Source organism: Oscarella lobularis, chromosome 15, assembly GCF_947507565.1.
Source record: "Oscarella lobularis chromosome 15, ooOscLobu1.1, whole genome shotgun sequence".
In the NCBI taxonomy this organism is placed as follows: domain Eukaryota; kingdom Metazoa; phylum Porifera; class Homoscleromorpha; order Homosclerophorida; family Oscarellidae; genus Oscarella; species Oscarella lobularis.
In genome coordinates, this window is record NC_089189.1 from 1,716,510 (window position 1) to 1,738,013 (window position 21,504).

The 21,504-nt window shown below is 44.5% G+C and overlaps 2 protein-coding genes and 4 long non-coding RNA genes across 12 annotated transcripts; 4 read left to right on the forward strand and 2 right to left on the reverse strand.

Annotated features, from left to right (window-relative positions):
• Positions 1-4,434: 4,434 nt before the first annotated feature.
• Positions 4,435-8,421, reverse strand: LOC136196124 (uncharacterized). Its single transcript, XR_010672099.1, has 10 exons — positions 7,637-8,421; positions 7,414-7,592; positions 7,063-7,365; positions 6,904-7,004; positions 6,799-6,852; positions 6,705-6,746; positions 6,590-6,652; positions 6,401-6,518; positions 5,372-6,348; positions 4,435-5,307 (listed from the first exon to the last, which is right to left on the reverse strand). It is a non-coding gene; the product is annotated as an uncharacterized lncRNA (long non-coding RNA).
• A 631-nt stretch (positions 8,422-9,052) lies between these two features.
• Positions 9,053-11,133, forward strand: LOC136196127 (uncharacterized). 2 transcript variants are annotated; one of them, XR_010672105.1, is made up of 4 exons: positions 9,053-9,428; positions 9,482-10,273; positions 10,323-10,701; positions 10,750-11,133. It is a non-coding gene; the product is annotated as an uncharacterized lncRNA (long non-coding RNA). The 2 variants fall into 2 exon arrangements; XR_010672106.1 differs by having other exon boundaries at positions 10,766-11,133.
• On the reverse strand, positions 11,087-13,135 carry LOC136196121 (uncharacterized). 6 transcript variants are annotated; one of them, XR_010672092.1, is made up of 8 exons: positions 13,027-13,135; positions 12,777-12,977; positions 12,220-12,726; positions 12,025-12,165; positions 11,790-11,975; positions 11,665-11,737; positions 11,579-11,614; positions 11,087-11,522 (listed from the first exon to the last, which is right to left on the reverse strand). It is a non-coding gene; the product is annotated as an uncharacterized lncRNA (long non-coding RNA). The 6 variants fall into 6 exon arrangements; XR_010672091.1 differs by having other exon boundaries at positions 11,087-11,432; positions 11,489-11,522; positions 12,777-13,135; XR_010672095.1 differs by having other exon boundaries at positions 11,087-11,440; positions 11,489-11,522; positions 12,777-13,135.
• Positions 13,136-13,683: 548 nt separating this feature from the next.
• LOC136196122 (uncharacterized) lies at positions 13,684-14,434 on the forward strand. The gene is made up of 2 exons (XR_010672097.1): positions 13,684-14,037; positions 14,097-14,434. It is a non-coding gene; the product is annotated as an uncharacterized lncRNA (long non-coding RNA).
• Positions 14,435-15,929: 1,495 nt separating this feature from the next.
• LOC136196277 (uncharacterized) lies at positions 15,930-17,263 on the forward strand. The gene is made up of 4 exons (XM_065985801.1): positions 15,930-16,021; positions 16,083-16,385; positions 16,478-16,828; positions 16,887-17,263. Exons 1-4 carry the CDS (start codon positions 15,973-15,975, stop codon positions 17,261-17,263), a joined length of 1,080 nt encoding a protein of 359 aa, XP_065841873.1. The 5' UTR covers positions 15,930-15,972.
• A 12-nt stretch (positions 17,264-17,275) lies between these two features.
• Positions 17,276-19,190, forward strand: LOC136196120 (fibroblast growth factor receptor 3-like). Its single transcript, XM_065985626.1, has 9 exons — positions 17,276-17,580; positions 17,643-17,735; positions 17,793-17,900; positions 17,951-18,180; positions 18,229-18,351; positions 18,410-18,483; positions 18,543-18,583; positions 18,644-18,743; positions 18,801-19,190. The coding sequence occupies exons 1-9, from the start codon at positions 17,526-17,528 to the stop codon at positions 18,925-18,927; spliced, it is 951 nt and encodes a 316-aa protein (XP_065841698.1). The 5' UTR covers positions 17,276-17,525; the 3' UTR covers positions 18,928-19,190.
• The last annotated feature ends 2,314 nt before the right edge of the window (positions 19,191-21,504 follow it).

Sequence of the window (21,504 nt, forward strand, 5' to 3'; positions counted from 1 at the left end):
ACAAATGCCGTTTATTTTGCAAGCTTTGCTATCTGAATAGCAGCGCTCCGATTCTTCAAGATTCGGACAGCTTGTTCCGCTTCCTGATTGGCTTCGCGATACGGAGCGATGTCTCGATCGAATGGTAGTATCGTGGCAAGATCCGTCGCAAGAGCCCCATCCGCTCCAGCTAGTGACTTGACAATCAACTGTAAAAAGAAAGCACTTAGAACTTTTTAATTCACTCTTTGACGTAAGGACTTCGCAATATGCTTTGTTAGCTGAAATGCCGTTAACTAACCGTTGCAGACGACGCTGGCGTCTTCATGGTGACCACAATTATGAGAACCCAAGTCCAGGCTAGGACATTGGACCAAATACGATTCTGATCCAGAGCATTCCACATCATCAAGCCAAATTTGTCCTGAACCCTTTCCAAAATGAGCGGAATGTGGGGCTTGATAAGCCGAGGTTCCAAACAGTTGACGGCAGACAACAGCTGCGTCATTCACATCCCAATAATCATCACAAACAGTTCCCCACTGATAGTTAGAATAGATTTCAACGCGACCCTCGTAAGTCGTCGATCCACCAACCAAACGTAGAGCTTCAGAAAAGAATACATGATATTAGCTTGGCCACTCTCTCTCTCGCGCAAGTTCGCGTACACGGCCTCCCATCCTTCGCGCTCATGCATCTTAGTACGCACGGACAAAAATGAAGCCCCACGTTCAGACCCTTCTTTCAAATTTTGGAACGCCGCAGGCAAAAAGCAACAAGAATAATTGAAAGCCCAAGCAAAAATCAATTTGCTGAAATCTCAGTCTTTTTCGTCGGAAAAGTCTGAACTTGCAGTGGGACTCGCAAATCTATTAAAAGCTATATACGCGGAGTAACACACAGACAAATAGTCACTCTAAGCTCTCACGCGTTCTAGTGTAGTAATTCTTGTGGATAAGAACTAATACCAATATAGCATGTGCGACTTTCGGTCGTACGAGATAGAACAAAGCGACAATGAAGCCAGTCTTGGTCGGCTTGTCAAACTTACTGCGTGCGTGTAGAAGTACTTGGAAGTTGTTCTAATCTCCTAATCCCCCTTGTTGCCGCGAAAAAAATTTGCACGATCTTAGAAAACTTACAATTTCTGCCTGAGTAGCAGACGACGCCAGCGTCTTCATTGTGACCACAGTCATGAGAACCCCAGCTATTTCTGGAACAATTGGCCAAGTATGACTCTGATCCAGAACATTCCACTTCATCAAGCCAAATTTTTCCTGAACCCTGTCCAAAATGAGCGGAATGTGGGGCTTGAGAAGCCGAAGTTTCAAAAAGTTGACGGCAGACAACATTTGCGTCACTCAAGTCCCAGCCATCATCACAAACGGTTCCCCACTGATTATTGTAGTAGATTTCAACGCGACCGTCGTAGGATTGCGATCCACCAACCAAACGTAAAGCTTCAGAAAACAAATAAATAACATTAGCTTAGCACTCTCGCTCCCCGCTGTGCAGTTCGCGCGCGTCGCCGAGGTATCCCGATCTTTTATGGGCTCTTACAGTACTGCGATTGGGAGAGCACTTGGCCAATTGAGTACTGCAGCAGCAAGAGTACAGCAACAAGAAGCATTGTGGCAAACTGCCTTTAGTCTTGTAAAGAAATACCACTGTGTGAAAATCGTTTACGTAGGTATTTTATACGGCCTCCAATATTGGAATACCTAGCTTCGTACCCAGGCTTTCTTCCTGCTTTTTCTGTAGTGCGCAAGGAAGGGCGTAACACTTCCTTGCCTACCGCAGTCACTTCCTTGCCTACCACAACAGCATTTTCTGAGTTATACATCCGATCCTTAATTAGTTCTGAAGACTTCCATATGCAGCGTTACTTTGCGAAAGCTTGCGTGCATTATATGATCGGCGAGAACGACATTGCGTGGAATTAATCCATTCGCGGACTGCGCCTGCCGCGAATCTAGGCAGCATCTATACCAGCTATAGTATATACTTCACTCGACTGCTGAATTAATTAAAACACTTGCTACAGAAGCTTTATTTTTAGCGAGTCTAGAGAAACACAACTGGCAACGAAAGATGGCGGCCTCAAGCACGACATTTAGTTCGCCGCTTCGCTTTCACCTCCGCTCTGTATACATGCAACAATAATATTATAAGAAAATAAACAGACATCTTATTCAGGGAAAAGAATAGCCTCGTACCCAGGCGCTCTCACCAGATAGGTGGGACGGCCTGGGTACGAGGCTAGTAAAAGAAGTGCTTGACAGGGACAAGTGCTTGACAAACTAACACTTGAATAGCTACAGTCAGTCGCGAAAGAAAATATTTGTTCTCAAATCAAATCCACATTGGTAAATATATCCAGCATACTTCTAAAAGAAACCGTGATCCTTGGTCGTTCTTTCAAAGTGCACGCCAAGGACCATTCCTAGGGGATTTTTATTACAGAAAACGGGGGAGAGGTAGTTAGCGGCTGTTAGCGCTAGGCTAGCGCTAACAAACAAACAGAAATTATGTCTATCTAACTAGGTTTCTAAAGTGGCATAGCAGGCACGAAACTCCCCCGCAACAAGACGTCAGTCTCGACAGTTTTCTAGTCGCAATCTACTTCAGACGTCGTGATCATGACGCCCGTTTTCGAAGTTTAGGTGTGTCTTTTATTAAGGATTTCTTGTTTTAGTACGAATTATAGCGTGCATGTCTTTCGCTGGTTAGGAATCTTGTTATCCGGGACGCTGTTTTCCCGTATACATCTTTTCGTCTTTGTCGCGTATCCGCTCGTAGCGAGGACATCATGCGCGATACGCTCTTCATTTCCTGTCTGAAGGTTCTCTGATACCCTTCTTCGAAGTCCTGATCAGTTTTCGAGAAGAAAAATACCTCTAATCGTCGCATCCGTCGGTCAATGAGTGGATCGAAAGCCTCACACGGTAGGAATCGCTCTTACGATGTACTCTCCGCCGCGTCGACGAATTTCCAAGCGAGGGAACCACAAAATCCTGTCAAGTAAGGAGGAGCTGGTAATTATTTTTCGCGGGCTAGTAGTATTGGACTAAGTTTTCGATGATTCTTAACGGCGCGCGGTTAATGTAACGGAAGGAGGGTCATTTTTGCCAAAATTTGACGCGCAGCGAACGTCTGATACCGTAGAGTTATCAAACTAACAAAAACACAGCAGAGTTAGCGCGTTGTAGGCGAGCACTTATAGGCAAGGGCGGGAAAGCTCTCTGCAGCGTTCATAGAGAATGATTGCATGCAGCGCCACATCCCGCGCTTGGAGCGTAGGCCGATTTCCAAACGTATATAAACTGTATATAGTTCAATTTCCGATTGTGCAGTTGAGGGCTCAGAGCGAGAGCTAGTGGCATCATAGCATGCATGAAACTCCTACGTATATATGCACGCAGCAGAGAGTGTAGAGGGAACAGCATCCGGTTTCTGCCGCACTCTTGCACGGTTTAATGACTACGCTAGTATGCGCAAATCCTTTCTTTGCATTAGGGTTTAGTCTGCGGCTGCCCGGCGGTGTAGAGATTATTAGGTTGTAGATTCCTTCCTTTGGATGTTAGCTAGCAGCCGCTACGTGCTTTAGACCGATTCTCAATGGATTGACAGGTAGTGAAGGCTGAGGAGTCAAGCCTGTGCCACATCTAGGTTTGAGTCAGAATGACGTTCATAACTATTTTTCCTGTGTAATTTCTGTTTACCAAAATTAGCATGATTACTTCCAACCAATAGTATCCTTGAGCGTTGTCAGAGACAAGAAACGTAAATCAGCTGTATAGTGCTATGGTATTATTGACGAGAGTCAGCTTTCTTAGCTAAACCCACTTCACGCCCGTGTTCTATAATAGTCATGCACTGTGCGAGATAATTCGTCAACACGTGCGCATCGATCTATCAAAGTAAATGGCGAATCAATTTTTTCATCTCTATCTACCCTTTGTCAAGATTCACTTGTTGGCTGGAAGGAGTTCCGTCGAATAGTTCGACAAGTAGAGGAATCAAGGAGACCTTTCTGTATTTCTTCCTAACGTAACGCACAGCCACGATGACAGAATAAACAAGCTTTCCTATAAGGAGTACATGAATAGTAATACTCTACCATGTCAAGGAAACTAACGTAGGACGTATAGAACGAATAGGCCGTTGATCACCAAAACGATGATAGAGAAAATACTTTGATCTTTTGAATTGTCGTACGTCTCTTCACGATACGACATAGCCATAAGAGTTCCAACAGTAAGATTGAGCGAAATGACGGCCAATGACATCAACTGTAGCCAATGATCTCCTTTCCTTTTGAGCGGTCTCAGTTGGGCGTGTAGTAGGAGAAAGATGTTTGCTAGTAGGGCAGCGATAGCTATTCCCGAGTGACTCTTCTCCCCGAAGAACTGTATACCGCATGTGAGAAGAATCTTACGCAGAATTTCCATAATCTCCCAAAACCAAAATTTCTTCTCTTAACTCTCCTGGAGAAAATAGAGGGACTTCGCTAAATTTGTCTTGAGCGGGACCGGTTTCACGTAGTATCGAATTAGCATGTGATTTAGATCTTCGTCGTCATTTCTTGCTGTGATTTGCTGTTTCCTTCTGTAGAACAGCCCAATAAAAAGTAGAATAGGCAGAGCCAGAGCGTAACTGTATAAAGTCCAGTAAGTGATTCAGAGCCCTTTCCACTGAGACTCATAATTGCATTCCAAACTCAAGTCGCTTTTGAGCAACCACTTGCAGGAGTCACTGTTTTCGCCTGACGATAAACAGAGACGTCCACGGTTTATATATAGGATAAAAGAGTGACGACTTGAGCTGTTGTAGCCGGATAGCATACGAACAATATCCGGTAATCTAGGTTCATTAGACAATAGAAAGTGTTCCAGTTCTAATTAGGGAATCCTTGAAACGGGCTGTTATTCTTTGAATATTGAAATGTCAACGTGATTAGAGAATGCTTCTACAAGGGCAGAGTGGCGGTACTTTCACGCATCAGTCGTTTGGAGGCGTCTGGGAAAACCATGTCTGCGGCTAATCGATGCTTGACGTCCAAAAGTGCTCTGCATCGAAGTTTCACCGTCGCAGCGGTCCCGTTGTGACGTATCCACAGTTTTAGCATGTAGTGGAGATGTTCTTGGGGTTCGTGCTTATGAGCCGCTTCCACTATTTTCACATCCACCTTCAGTTTACGAGCCAAGTCTTTCCAATCGTTAGGGAAATATTTAGCCACGTCGTTTAGCTCCTCTTCTGTCACCATGCGATCCAACTCGAAGAGCAGAGGCTTCCTTTTGAACTAAGACTTTCTCGTAGGTGCTCAGGCTGTAGATAGAACACGTTGCGTTAGTATTACTTTTAGTCTCCCATTATTTAATTATTAACTTACATTCTTAGCCCTGAAAGTAGCTAGAAGTTCAATAGTTTCTCCCTTCCACTCTGTAGTGAACCAAACAGCTACTGTATTGCTAACATCGAGACTTTTATCACTGACGCCAACTGCAAAGTAGTAGGGTTCATATTGAAGATCGCCTTTGGAAATTGCTCGAAGTTTACGAAAGTCAACTTTGTAGGACCCTCGAATGCTCCATCCAGTCGCTGGCTGGAATTCGTTAATTTTTGCGGTTATAGGCAATACAGGAGGTCCCTGGTCTTTTGAAATACCGCACTCGCAAAGGCTGAATTCACGTCTTCCTAGCATTTCAACTTTGTGAGGTGTTCTTTGGCGCTCTCGTATAGAAACTTTCTCTTCCTTTTCCTCGCTCGCTTCGCAGATGCACAACTTGACTGCGAAGCCTTGTCGAAATTGAGAAGGGCTCAAATCTGTTGGTGCAAACACCATTTCCGAGAGCTTAATACAACAGCCGTTGTCTTTTCCGCAAATATAACAGAAACTGGTAGTCTTGACGATTATCTGGTCGGCGACTAGAGTAGCGTATCCAAATCGAAAAGAGACAACTTGATTCTGTGCGGTGAGAACGCACAGCGGTCTGAATACTTTCTTCAAGTCAGTTCCGCTTTGATAAAGCAGCGTAACTTTAATGTCGTGATTTTTTCTGAAAGCGAAGTTGTGCTTAAATTTGAGAATGGCGGCCTTTTTTAGCTTTGTGCCATGCGGTAGAAGCTGGACGACATCGGTGAGCGCCATTCCGATTTCGCTTTTGTACTTTCCATCGTCAGTTAGAAGACAAGACGAAAGGACAATGGAGTCGTCAACCGCTCCTGGAGGAATAGACAAAAAACAGTTATTTTCTGCTATGGTAATATCTATTCCCTTTGGAGTCAATTGTTTGCTGACAACCGGAGAAATCTTCTTATTAAGTGGGACATGCTTGTCGCCAATTTTGAGTAAGACATCGGTAGTTGCTTTCCACATTAAAACATAAGAAATCTAATTAAAAACCCTTTTGGTGCACACCTCGAATGGAATCGTCACGACACAACGGTCGTCAAATGAGTCTTGGACAGTCTGACGTTGACACTCGAGCACTTGGCATCGTGATTCCAAAGCTTGGAGCTGAGCCCTGATTTCATTTCTAAGTCGAAAGTTAAAATTTAATGTGTGTAGTCATCATCTAGATAAAAGTATGGCTAAAACGTTTCTTACATTTCCGTCTCAAGAGATTGGAATTGAGCTTTGAGAGTCTCGCACTGAGTTTCCTTTTCAAACCTTAAATGTTACACAGAATCGTTTTACTGAGTGAGAAAAGATTCTTTCTTACTTTTCAGCTTCTAAACTTCTACTCTCCGCTTGGAAATAGGAACTACGGAGATTATTTAGTGTATCGTCATAAATTTTGTAGTAAAATTGTTCACCTTTGGCATTCAACTTGTTCTTGAAGTTGACGGCACTGAGCAGCTAGCTCGGACCTGTATACAAAGCGAACATGAAAAGTATGTATAAAATGGCAAAGGTCCTACTTTTCATCTATCAGAGTTTCGTTATGCTCCCTAGAACAAAAAAGCGTCAGACTATTTTGAATTTCTCTAATGCTTTTTTCATTCTTTCACACATTTTCAGGCTAGAAATTAATTAATAGCGTGTTTGAGTAAAGTCTCCTTACAAAGCATGAAATTTACCTCATTCTTTCCATTTCATGCGCCAATGTGTTTATCCGATCACCTGGCGTTGGAATTAATGTAGCTTCGGCAAGAAGTAGAGATTCAATTTTCGTATATGATTCGTTTGAGGGACCTGTTCAATAAAATAATCTTCAAATCACAATAATTTTAGTTACTAAGTGTAAAGATTTTCATCATTTGCTGGTATTTTCTCTCTCTATCTTCACCACCAGAAATAATAAGAGAAGCAGAGCCGTCTTTATTGGCTACACAGTGGAGCGTGTGGAACCGAATCAGTGAAACATCCGGGGTCAAGTCAATCTTAAATTAATATCATTATTATTGATTGCAATTCAATCAGTAATCCACCTTGTGTAATTTGTGTTTGTCAAAATCAAGATGTACCCTCTGCATAAATCTTTTTTCTCAAAAGAACCACCGATCATTAGAAAGAAATTCTTTTTTATGAATCCTCTTTTGACCAATCGACACATTCTGTGATAATATCGAGCGGATGGTTTTGGGAGGAGATTGATGCAAACCCATTTCTATTACAATTTATTAAGTATTTCCGAGCGTAATTAGGACTTACCTTTTCTCTCAAATCAAGGACAAATGCATCATCAAATGATATTCCCAAACCATCTGCCCCTCCATGAAGTAATCCTCGATGTTCATCAATCGTTTCCATGACGGCACCTTAGCGTGGTTGTGGTCTTTTTCCACTTAACTCAACATCCAACCAATATCCTAATCATAACATTTGAATTGTTCCCAGATTTCAATTCATGCAATTCTCCTTTTTTGCTTCCTTTTTCAAATACGAATTCATAAATCTCATTATTCACATACTCATTGCATTGTGCCCCTGATTGGAGACGATATCTAAGAATGTAACCGCTCCATCCTCCAAACATGATCATTCTTCCTCCAATGACCCGCAAACAGCAGTCATCGCGTTGCCATGGTTTCTTTCCGTGGGTGGGCGGTCTCACTTTGATCCATTTCATTAACTTCGGATCTAAGCCAAACACCTCTCCCAGACGATCTCCGTCTTCCTTGGATCCCCCGTACGAATAGATAATTTCATTGATGACCACGCATCGTGCTCCCCAGCAAGGCGGAGGAATATTCTTTCCTTTGGCGAAACGGCGGATCCATTTTTTCTCGTCTCGGACATTACAAGTCCAGATTTCGTTGCGGGGGAAATAATGGTAAGGATACTTTCCGTTTCTTCCGCCGAAGAGATGCACTTCTTCTCTGATCAGCGCACTTTCGTGTTCGGCTCGAGGCTCAGGGTATTCGGATTTGGCCATTTTATGAAAAGTAGCTTACGTCAAATCACTTTAAAGGTGGCGTTCTCGGTATGTTTCTTTCTTTTCCCAATGAAGGAACGCGGAAAGGTGGAACGATCTCAATTAAAGTAACTGCCCGTATGTTTAGACAATTGTCACCCGAGGCGTAACCCTAGCCTCGTTCCCAGGCCCTTCTCCTCTGATCCCGGATACGCCTGACCAGTGGCAGAGATATAAAAGAGTACTCTTTTGTATCTCTGCCAGTGGCTGCGTCATTGGCTAGCTATCCACGTGACCATGAGTTGACAATAGAATTTCATTTGCGCCTTGCATAAGTGCTTCAGCTAAGTTAAGGTGTGGTCACCCAACTGACGCCTGATGCGCCTTACTGAATTCATCAAACAATTGCGCGCGCGCACTTCATCACGACTAGCTAGCTCTTGGCTTGAACTTTTGACCGCTCTGACAGCAGCTCTGTTTCTCGCTGTTAGTAGCCAGTCTTTACCATGACCATTTTACCCTGATTGAGCAAGATCTTTATCTTCAAGGTTGACATTCCTGAACCCCTCTCCCTAGAATTAAGCCCCCTGCCTTTTCTGCTGGCAGATTATCAAAACAGGGATAGTATTTTCTCTAATAATATCTCTCATCAGAGATCTCTTATTCAGTTAGCGCGCGCTATCGAAGAAAGTCGCGACGAATTTTGTCCTTTCTTCAACAAGTCGACGTGCCGTTACACCGCTACGCTCGTGCTTAGAAGATCGAATGACCATAAAATGACCAGACTTCGACGTTGCCTGGACGTTTCTTCGTACAATTCCTACGGACAGGCAAGCATCCGAAGCGCTTTTTACTCGAAGGAAGCCTTCAGCTCTCTTTGACGAGGGATCTGCGCGCCTGTTGAAGCCCTAGCTGTAGCTGCTCGACGTCGAAGCTGAATCCGCTCCGCTCCCTTCACACGCACCGGCAATGGACGGCGATCGAATCCACTCCCTTCTAAGCAATCTCGCGTCTCTCGACATTGCGCCTACTCTCAAACCATTCGAAAGAACATTTTCTCTTGGCGACTGAACGACGTTTTTGATATCGGTGAGCGATTTTACTTTGTGGATGCATTTTTTTATGGTCACCATTTTTTATAGGTCTGACGTCAAAGTTCTTCGGTTAGATTTCACTCCGTGGATCACAAGGTTTGACGCGTTCCTTTGGCCCCCAGTGGTGCAGGCATTCACTTCCGAGTTCGGAGCAGCTCTCTCTGCAACATTTTGTGTCTCAAATTCACATTTTGATATGTAGGTGCCACGACAGCTTCTGCGTTAAATTGAAAAATTTTGGGGTCCCAGTTGTGTAGGTGTTCACTTAGAGGGAGGGGCCATCGATTGCTTGCCGTGTCACTTGACGCGCTTTGGGCATAGAACCGAATTTAAACATTAGGATTGATTTGTGACAGTCTAATCGAGGGTGGATTGGGCGGGCGCTGGTGGCGTGGCGCGCGTGGTTCTCTCAGAGATGTAGGAAGCGGAGCGTAGTGCGGACTTAGGTGAATGTAATCAGCCATATCCGTGTTCAATCCATGACTACGATTAATTAATTAATTAAGGGCGATTTTACCGTAGTTTAATAATTAATTAATTAATGAAATAATTCTAATTTTGATCGCTGTTGTCTGTCATGCCAATGTTTTGCAAGAATTGCTGGAGCATAGTGGTAAATAATGATAATCATTTTGGGCAAACTTTCCTCTACACAGAACGTTTGACCGCTTAGAGTTATGAAGTGCAATGGTTTTATCTCGTTTATTTCTAGAATCAGAGACGTCAGGGAAGGGTTTTAAGCTTCTCCGAACAATTGGCACATAGCTTTCGGTCAATAACCGTATCTCAGATTTCCTAATTTTGTGCGTCAAACGACAGAAATTTTGTACAGAGTTACCGGTAACTCTACGGTCTCAGAATTCGTGATGGCTTCACGTTCTATTTTTAGATGGGCGTGGTTAATATTAAATCGTTCCGGATGTGGATCTATTTCGTGTGAAATTTGACCCGGGCGATCTGTTTGATCACGTGCGGTTGGTTTGCTGATAAAGTACAATAGATTTAGCGCGTTTGTTTGGAAATCGGTGAGTTGAGGTTTTTTAGCATCCCTGAACTATATAGCACACGGTTTTTGGTCAGTTTAGGTCACCTCTTCGATTCCTAATTTTTTTACGTAAAACAATGCGTATTGGGTTCTTGTTTGACCTCGCGAAGCCAAATAGAATTTGCGCCCCAAATTTTGGCTGAAATTCGCTTTTTTGTAGATATCAATATTGCTGCATGGATCAATTCCCTCCTCCTCCGCAGTGTTCCTTCAGCCTTTCACGGTAAAGGTTTTATTGGAGTTCTTTGCACCGAATATCATTTGATTTTAGTTCTCTCCTCTCGCAGTCTCTCTCCAGGTGCAGAAAGAAGAAGACGTTGACGAAGACATCACCCTGGGGACTTGGGTCAAAGTCTTCCTCCTTGTGGGCTGGAGGTTAATATGCGCCTCCCTCCTTGGCGGCCGGAGGTTAATCCGCTGTCCCCCTGACGACTTGGGTTAAAGTCTTCCTCCTTGGGGGCTGGAGGATAATGTGCCTTCCTCCTGTGGACTTGGGTTAATGTCCACTGTGGGGACTGCAGTCTCAGTCCTCCGCTTGGCTTCCTAGGGGTCAAGCGGCAGCGCAGGAGCGGCGGCGCTGGGACAACCAAAATGAAGAGGAAGGGGATATTTATTTTTTTTCGTTTATCCGGGATATTTTTTAATAAAATTTGAACATGACTCTAACTACTTTTTGACAAAACGATACGCGCGCGGCATGTAACGTTCTGCAAGCGCGCTGGCCGAGAGACATGCGCGCGCTCTCCACAGAGAGCTACGCTTGTGCGAAGTCCCTTTGTCTCCACACCGCGGAGAACAAAAGCCACATACAACTACCGCTAACAGCATGCGCTACAAAATACAAAGAAATATAAAAACGCAAGATGTTCTCTTCTTCAGAAACAGCTTCAGATCACATCATAGAGACATAGCTTACTGCGATAGGAATTGCTCGATCAAAACAAAGACAATTCCCTATTCAACTGATAGCCATGTTTTTCTCAGGCGAGCCAATAGACGGCACGACTTACCTACACGATGCATCCAAATGGCAGAGGATTCCAACTGAAGAAACAGAAATGTTGAAAATAAAAAAGGCAAGCAAGTTCAGCTACAACCACCTTATCAATATCTATACAATGATATATACAAGCAACCTACGAAGCAATCTCAAAAATCATATTCGAGCAAACTATTGATTTAGTACCTGTCAGTGCACAAGAAGTATAGTTGCCTTGACGACTGGCTGATCGAATACGGCAGATGATTGAGACGGTGTACTAGAGGAGAAACTACAAGCGCATACAGGCTTCAAATGATGATCTAACTGACCTAGCATACAACCACGCGGTCGGCCACGTGCAATCGTTTTCACAGGTTCGTTCGACGCCAGAACGAGCGAAACGACTTCCAAGAGAAGTGGCGGTTGTTTGTCTGTGCTGATCGCTGTCTCCGGAGATCGCGTGGCCATCTGCATATGCGGCGTCGGTGTGAGATTGGGAGTACGACCGTATCGCTCTATAACCCATCGCTTTATAGCCCGTTGTTCTTGCAGGAAAAGACTTACGTGTGGCTGCAAGGTCTCAGTCTTGCCTCAAGAGAAAGGGATGGCTTATCTAGACGAAGATTACGCCGGCGATTTTCGTTTTCAGCAGCTCACATCATGCGTACTGTATATGAATCCCGTATACTGCAAGTACATGACGCCCTTCCGGCAGAGACCCGTTAAGATAAACTTCCTTGTACGCATTTTATTAAGAACCTCTGTGGTGGGTTATTTCGACGGAAATTATTCTCGGGAATAGAATGATCGGGCGGTATAGGACTTTCGCAAATTGGAAACGCAACCCCAGATCGAGCCACCAGAGTCACGAACAAATCTTCTAGGCTTGACCTGTTCTGCAGAATCAGTGCTGATATACGAGAAGTCTTAGAATGCCAAAGGCTTCGTCGTCTCACGCATAGTGTTGCACCCGTCCGAGACTCGTCGATGAAGCGAACGACGAAACAACAACAGAGTCATTGCATTCACGCAGCTTCTAGAGGACTAGGCAGATTGTGCGGTTTTCATAGCGGTTTTTATCGTGACGATCGAGATGAGTCATCCGGTATAGATCGATGGCTGGATGGCTTCTTTCTTTCCGTGCGCTCTAATTAAGTCTTGCGCCGAATTGATTGCTTCCCAGGAGGAAAAGTTCGGAAGTAGACTCCGCGCGAGACGATGACTGCTCGCGAATGTTTCACGGTAGAGAGTTAGGCGCGAGGAACGCTTGAACATGTATGGGATGAAATCACTGGAACGATGCATGACGCTTCTACCTTCAAAAAGTCGTCGTCGACCGATTTTGGAGCGAGTTCCACACTAGCTTTGTCCTCGGGGTATGCTTTGCACTCTCGACCAAGATTCTAGTGCACGAAGCCTCTTATTGCACGGCTCCGGTGCAATTAATGCGTTTTGCTGTCGGTGTCTGTTTGTGTGGATGTATGCCAGGGGGCATGAGAATGACGCGATTCAAATTACTAGAACTTATAATAATAATAATAAGAACTAGCTTCCTCTTGTTATTACTAGAAGCTAGCTTTCGCTAGTTATTGAGACGGGGTATGACCTGAAAGTAGCGACCGATTCGAATGGATTTTCCTCGATGAGAGGTAGAAAGTCGCGGCGATGTGGCCACGCACTCGAGAGATCGACCGTAAATCGCAATAGGTAAAACGATAATGTACCGTCAACGATTTCCAACTTACATCATAACCGCAACTACGAGAGAGCGACGACATTTCCGCGGAATTCAATGAACGCTTCCTTGCCCGCGTCATAGTTACGATTGTAAGCTCCGGTGCACGAAACAATAATATCATATCGTGCGAATGGAAGCCATTGAGCTTTGTAGAATGACGTGCATGCACCTCCTTTCCCCGCCCCTTCCCGTGCGTTTTTGCTGCATGAGGCGCATATTTTCCTCCTCGAGTTAATTAATGTATAAAAACCTCTCTTTGCGGTTGCTGTAATTGCATTCGAGCTAAATTGGGGATAGCGGTGCGAGGCAACGTCGTGTGACCGTTTATCAAAAACTCCGCGGAAGCTAACCTTGACCAATTGACATAATGGCCGAAGTTCCGTAAGGAAGTTATCGCATTCGTTCCAGCTAACCGAATTACAGTAGAGGAAACCCGTACTGTATATAAAGGAGAGCGACATTCAGGTTGTCATCCGAAGCGGAGAGAGAGACTGAGAGAGTACATGCAGATCATGGCAGTCGTTGCCAATTTGTTTCAAGTTTCTGTCGTCTTTTTCTCATTTGTCTTGAATTTCGAAGTACTCAAGGCAGAGGCGGTTTTCTGCTCAAAGCCCGAAATTAACGACGTCGTCTTTTACATTCGAGACACCGGTGGAAACGAAATGTGGCTTGACGTCACAAGCGGGAACAAAATAGAGTTCGGCCTCAAGAGCAAGAGAACCGAGTTTTCTCTTTGCTCCGGTAAGGGAACCGGGGAAACAGATTTTGCATTTGCTGGTTTAAAAAACCAAAGGCGTTGCATTGGATTCAATGCGACGAGTGGGAAGCTCAACGTCTTTGTAAGTCATCGCAAATTAATTAAGTTGCCATGTTGACGTAGCTCTCTTTGGCTGCATAGAAGGGAGGCCACTGCAAAAACAACCTAATTTATACAAGCGGAGATCGTGAGAATAATCAGTTGCTTGTATTCAAACAAAAAAATGGAAAAACTTTACTTCCCGGCACAGCTACGTTGAATTCAATTGAAGACAACGAGAGTCCGCGACTATTTGTTGAAAGCGTTGGTGTGCCTTTGATAAAAGGTCGATCATGCCAGCTTTTGGACGATTTTGCCAAAAGGGGGAATTTGAAATTGGAAAATAGGTTGTTCTGGAAGAGGCTTTAATTAAAAGCATTAAATTTTTTCAATAATCCGAAAAAGAGACAGGATAATGAAATATTTTCGATTTTCTGGTATTTTCTCAATGATTTGAGCACAAATGAGGAATGTAGCCTCGGGAGACACACGCCATTCGCACCAGTGCGGCCGGCCACCTCCATACACGTGATCATTTCTTTGCTATTACTAGTAGTTAAATAGGTCAATCAATTCGAAAAGGGCACATAGGCTTCTCGAACATGAGGAAAATTATTTTTAGGTTTGCAATATTTTCGACTTACTCTTTGCCTACAGAAGATGCTTGACGACTAAAGCTAACGAAGAGCATGAAACCGGTAACGCTATAGTACGTCCTAAAGCCTATTCTCCTAGCATTCATTTGCGGCATTAGTCGAGTCTGTACGATACGCAAATGCTTGATAAGTGGGCCACACGTAGGTATACTTTGACGGGGTGTATCTCGGCGAGTTTTTAACGGATTCCAGCGTGCATACGCTCATTCGAAAGCTCAATCAATGCTCTTTTAGCAGTACAAAAAGAGAAAATAAATTATTGCTTCCGGCGCTTTTAAGGCGCATTGAATGAAAGGCTGTCTACTATGTAAAATAGGACAAGGTTTTTTGAGAGCACATGTTCGTATATAATGTTTTACGAAAGATCAATAGTCGCTGGGAAAAGCATATCATATGTGCTCTTAATAAAAAAAACCCTGTCCTATTATGTGGATGCCAACTGAAAGGTATAACAGTTACCACAACTTTACCAACTTCAGTCGCCATTTTGAACCTGCTATCTAAGCGATTCTCACGAGGTCATGTCAGAGATACGTATACAATAGTCTTCCACGAGTTTGCTTTTTTATAATACAGTCTTTACTGTTATTTCAGAGAACGTTAAGGGTAAAACTTTCTAAAATTGGAGCAATTGTGGTAATTTTTGAATAAGTCAGTTTGAACTGCTGAAAATGTCCCTTTCCTGCGCGCTTACACGAGGATAAAACCTTTTCAGAGTAAGAAAACTTATTTACGTCTAATATGTCTCCTACATCACTCCGTGCAAACCGCTTAGCTAAAATTGGTCTAATTCATATCAGAATGCCGACAGAAGTTGAAAACGTTGTGGTAGTTACTCTATCTTTCATTGGGCATCTTCATATTAGAGTCTAGTTTTTCTTAGAAAAAATTTCGTCTCATTTCACGCACAAGGCGCCTTACAAGCGCTTGAAGCAATAATTTATTTCTGCACTAATAAAAGAACATTGATTGAGCTCTTGAATGAGCCTAGGTACGCTGGAATCCGCTGGAAACTCGCCGAGATACACCCCCTGTCCAAATATACCTACGTGTGGCCTAATTATCAAGCATGTGCTGATCGTACAGACTCGGCTAGTGACGCAAACGAATGCTAAGAGAATAGGCTTTCAGAAAAAATATAGCGCTGCCGGGTTCTCGATGCGAATGTAGTCGAACGGGTGTTCCAACGTGCTTGCAATTGGTGGGCGTCTTTATTCCACCCAGCGGGAACGCCTACTTGAACGCACGTGACTAAACCCTCTTTAGTGGACGTGTGAATGAGTGAGTGAGTGAGCGAGTGAGTGAGTGAGTGAACCCGTACCATGGCCATCCTCGTCCTCGTCCTCCTTTCAGCTACGATTGCTCGCACAAGTAAAAATCTACGACCATTTATTCGTCAATGATTGCCAGTGCACGGGTTCTAACTATATAGCCGCCGCTGATCCTGACAGGCCTAAAACAATTGTCGCAAAGGCCCACGGCATCCCACTGATTCTGCCCTGCCCGTCGGGCAACGCGGATACATGGTACCATGCACCGTCAAACAACGATACGAGAAGGGAGGCGACGCCTGCGCGCGTACTCCATCGCCGTCGTCATCAGCTCGTTGTCGTCGTGCGCGGCGACAAAGAACACGGCTTCTACAAGTGCGTGATGATGACGCCGAAAACGACGGAAGGAGAGCCGCCGTCGCACCGGAAATGGAATTACCCAGTCGTTTCCGATCGTCGTCGCGGTGCGTAAGCGTTATAAATTGCGGCACTTGCACTCTTTCGCGCTGGCCACAATTTCATTAAAAATTTTTCTCTCTATCTCTCTGTTTGCTAGTCGTGCGAAAGAAACGAGGCACAAATTCTAAACGGTGTATAGACAACGGAGCCTCTCCTGGTCGCACTTACTACCACTACGAAATAATACGAATTGGCGCCGAATCGAGCGCTATTCTACAGTGCAGATATAACGGCTACGATTCTGCTGTTGCATTAGCGGCTAAAGTCGCCGCGGAGAGTTCTGGATACAAGTGGTATTGGGTGCCTAAAAATGGCGATAAAGCGGATAATCTAACGTGGGTGACGAGAAACTATACGGCGGGAAAGAATCGTAGCGCGGAATTTGGTCACCTGGAGTGCCGCTACGGGACGAATATAAGTACCTTCATCGACCGGTTCTATGTCGTCGGTACTACACACTGAATATATATACATTTGTTTGTATGTATCATTTCTCTTGCTTTTAGTGCAAGGTAGTGAACCAAAGACAGAAAAGTCTTTGGTTTCCTGTTTCATGAGTAGTGAATTGACGCCTTTTTGGCTTTTTCGTACCGCTTCGAATACGTACGAACAGTCAGAGAAAAATAACTGCAAGAACTCGGAGCCGAATGCAACAGCGTGCTATCGCGGTAGCAAGGTCAAGCAAAGAATAACGCTCAAATTGCGGTTGAATTATGACGGGAAAGACGAGCTCACAACCAGCGCCTTTCGATGCGGTTCAAAAGTCGGCACGATTTTAGAAGAGGAATGCTGGATAATCATGATCACTATCGACCACCGTCAAGGCAAGAAAACAACTCAAAATCCGAACAACAAGAACCTATTATTTACTAGGTTTGACTAAGTCGATTCCCACTAGCATTCCGACCCTCTTTTCAACTAGCTCTCAGATCTCCTCTTCAACTAACTCTCCGACTAATCCTACTAGCCTCACTCCCAATTCAAGTGATCCAACTACAACCGGTTCTAAAGATTCGGCAAATGTTATCAGAGGTCTAACGGCAACAGGGGTCGCACTCGTTCTTCTCGCCGTCGTCGTTCTAACGTGCAAGAAGCGCAGACGAAATCCTGTCTGGCTTGCAACGCGCGCCAACGACGACAAAGAGATGTCAAAGTCGTTTCTAATACCGAAACAGAACGTGACGCTTTTGAATCGTCTCGGTAGGCGCGCCCACGCAATGCGAGAAGCATGAGAAAAATCGATTTGCTGCATATACATGTAGGTGAGGGCTGCTTTGGGGTCGTCATGAAGGGAACGTTGGAGAACTTTAACGGGATAAAAGAGCCGATGCCAGTCGCCGTCAAAGTGCCCAAAGGTATAGCCTCTTTATTTACTAATAATTTATCCGCGCGAATTCATATGTATGTACTAGCGGATAATCGGAAGACTGTACAGGACCTCGTCGCCGAAGTGAACGTTTGGACTCGAATAGGAAAACACGCCAACGTCATCGGTCTCGTAGGAGTAAGCGTCTTCGAAGGTACGAGGAGAATTCATAGCGGCAAAACTCATCATACATGCATGCATCAGGTACGATGGGTCGCCTGCTATGGGTTGTCATGGAACACGCGAAACACGGCTGTCTGAGCGAATATTTGCGCGCCAAGCGTTTCGGTCGTATCGACCAATCGTCGGACGACGTCAACGACGACACGTTACGTTACGTGCCGCCCGACGAACAGACCGTTCTGACGTCGCGCGACATGTTTCGGTACGCGCTCGACGTCGCGCGAGGAATGGAACATCTCGCCGAGAGACAGGTATTAGAATTCAAACTCTGGGCCGAATAGAATTATCGAATCGTCTAGTGTCTGCATCGCGATTTGGCGGCGCGCAACGTGCTCGTATGCGAGGGAGATGTGCTCAAAATCGCCGATTTCGGCATGGCAAAAGACATTCACTATTTTGACTACTATCGAAAGAAAAGCCCTGTACGAATGCATATATATATGCTTGATTGTCGTGTCGATGTTCAAAATGGCTTTTTAGAAAAGTCTCGTGCCGATGAAGTGGACGGCACCGGAATCGCTGCTGTATCGCGTTTTTACCGAATCAAGTGACGTGTAAGTGATTATTGAATAATGTCAATACGCACTTTCACGCGGTTGACTTATTTTTCTAGCTGGTCGTTTGGTGTATTGCTCTGGGAGATCGCTACACTAGGTAAAGTAACGGACATTTTCGTGAAAAAAATTAATAGGTAATCCCCGTTTATTTTTACAGGAAGTGCGCCCTATCCTGGCGTGCCCGTCGAGAATTTGTACGACGTTCTCACGAAGGACGGCTACCGAATGAGAAAACCGCGCACGTGTTCGCGCAATTTGTACGTGCATGCATACAGCGACGTCGTAAATTTAAATTTAAATTTTTGTACGCCTAGTTACGATCTCATGCTCAAGTGCTGGGCTCTCGATCCGAACGACCGACCGAAATTTCACGAACTCGTTGAGTTCATCGAAAACGAAGAGGTAGACGTAATCGAAAACGTGATTTCTATGAGGACTTAGAAGAACGACGGGGACGACGGGGCGGAAGAAAGTATAGGTTTTGATTTTTTTTGACTATTCGAGAGAGAGGCGTGCCATCTCGACAGACAACAGCGGCTTTCCCACGACACCAACTTCATCCTCTTTCTGACTCTTAACTCTCGCACGTTTTCTGAGTACTACATTATTTTTCTGCCGAGTGAGGACTTTTAGCTGACATTAGGTCGTGTATGGGAGGGCTAGAGGGCCTCGCATGTGAGAGCAATTAACCAAGTTAGAGAGGAAACGCACTCTATGTCATCTCCTCTTCTCCTCTCCTATATAACTTACGAACACGTGGTCGGCCACGTGAAGTCGACTTTGCAGGTACGTAGCTTCGACGCGAAATAGAAATTTTAGAGAAGCGGCGGTTGCTTTCCTTGTGCTGATCGCCGTCTGCGAAGCTTCTGGCCGTGCGATTAGCTGCGGCCAGGCGATCTGTTCTGAGCCGTGACGTGTCGTACGTGGCGTCGGCGATAGCATCGCTCTAACCCATCGTTTAGGCGTCACTCTTCCAGGAAAAGACTTACCTGCGTGTGTAAGACGTCACTCTAGCCTTTAGAGCAAGGGATGGCTTATGTAAACGGAGATTACGCCGGCGATTCTTCAGGACACATGTCACCCGCAAGTTACAATCCCGTATACTGTATTTCAGTTGTGCAATACTGTATTACTATCTGTGACAACCTAACACTGGGATTGACCACAGTCATATTCTTCACTTTGTGCGTGCTCTCTAACAAAGAAATGATAAACGATCGTGGCCAACGACATTGACTCTACCCAATTTTAAGCGACGATGCGTTAGATGAACGATGAACGCTCAGTTTCACACTTTTATAGTCAGCAAAGGTATCTAAAAAATTCATTAGAAAGGTTCGCTAATAAAATTCGCTTTACCAAGGTTTCGAGTGGTCAAAATCGATTTAGAAGTGTATTAAAGGGCGACCGAACATCATTTCCACCGCAAAGAAAAAGACGAACATTTCGCTCATTATCCGTCAGGCAGTAAGCTGAATGGTTGTAAATTTCTGCCTCGCTTTATTTTATATTCAACTAAACAAGAAAAGAAAAAACTAAAATGAACCTGTATAGGCTTAGGGACAGTTCACTTCGTAAGCGTGGGGTTTATCAACGTAAACCCAGGCGGAGGTCCCTTTGCAGCCGCCAATGAGAAGGCAGACTGTTTCTACCACGCCTTCTATGAGACACAAAGTGTGACAGCACCTGTCTGAAAAGTGTGGTTCGTCAAAATGAGCAGAAATCCAAGTCCTAAAATAAGAGATCATCAAACCTAATACAACATTTATTTGTCCATACGACCGACCTTGGCGGCCAGGTCAATAACAAAAGTATCGCCCAGCATTTTGCTGCTGTATTATGTGACCAAGTATTGTTCTGCACGATCCCTCTAAAGAGCAATTCAGGAGATTCCGCTAGGCACTGTATGCTAGCAGACGCAAACGTAAGAGTAATCAACTTATTCGCATAAATAATAAATCAAATACATAATTTAGGTAAGTACTGTAATTAAATAATACTCGTAAGGACCTTTTTCTACATGGATGAGGAGTACAATACTTTTGTATACGTTGTTACGTTTTTTTGGCCTACTGAATAGCTCTCAGCTGAATACATACCAACCGGGCGAAGAGTATCTAATGGTTTTTGAAGAAGGCGTGGTGGTTGGCACTAACGCCTCATGCTCTGTCCCGTGGCAAGAGGAGTCGCGGCGTACATTTTATGATCGGCGAGAACATGCATACACGATTATAATGTTAGGGTGATGCATTTGACTGCAAATCAGAACCTCTCTTCGAAAGAGAAGAGAACGACGTCACAGCAACTCGGCTTCCCTGCCAACGGTCTCCGAAGTCCGAAAGTGTTGAAAACATTATTTGGCGTATTTATAGACGCATCATGTCTACACTGTGCGTCGTGGTCAGTGTTTGCATGTGAGTGCTCGAATTGGCGGTTTTCTTATGCATGTGAGGTACTACAACAGGACATTGAGCTGTACTATATACATACCGCGGTAGTATAAATGTCAGTGGGCTTGTTTAGTCTTCTAACAGTCTTATATGCGTAGGGCTTACTTCTGAAGGGGTTTTCATTGAAAAGAAGTTATTGTCTCTGCGATTTCTATGGTACCTTATAGGTAATTTGATCTATGCTGTGTGGTCCGTCTAATGCAATTACTTCTCCGAGGTATGTAAACCGTACACGAAGTGGATTCTTATTGGAGGACTTGTCTAAACAGAGAACACCCGTTACGCCTCTGATGTCTCGAGTTTGCTGAGCGACGGCGAAAGCGGTCAAATGGTTTCAGTGCTTTCCTCTCCGAAAGAAGAAACGGTCAAACAACTAATCGTACTCAAAGAATACAAACGCCCGTATAACCTCAACTCATTCAGAGAAGCTTTTCGAAAGCGGGCCATGGCCAGTAGAAGAAAAGCATGCGATGCCATCCGAGAGCGTGGAGAGCAAAAAGTAGAAGCCAAAAGCGAAAAAGGCGAAGCTAGCTGAAGAAAAGAGCGAAGTCTTCCGTCAATCCTGGTC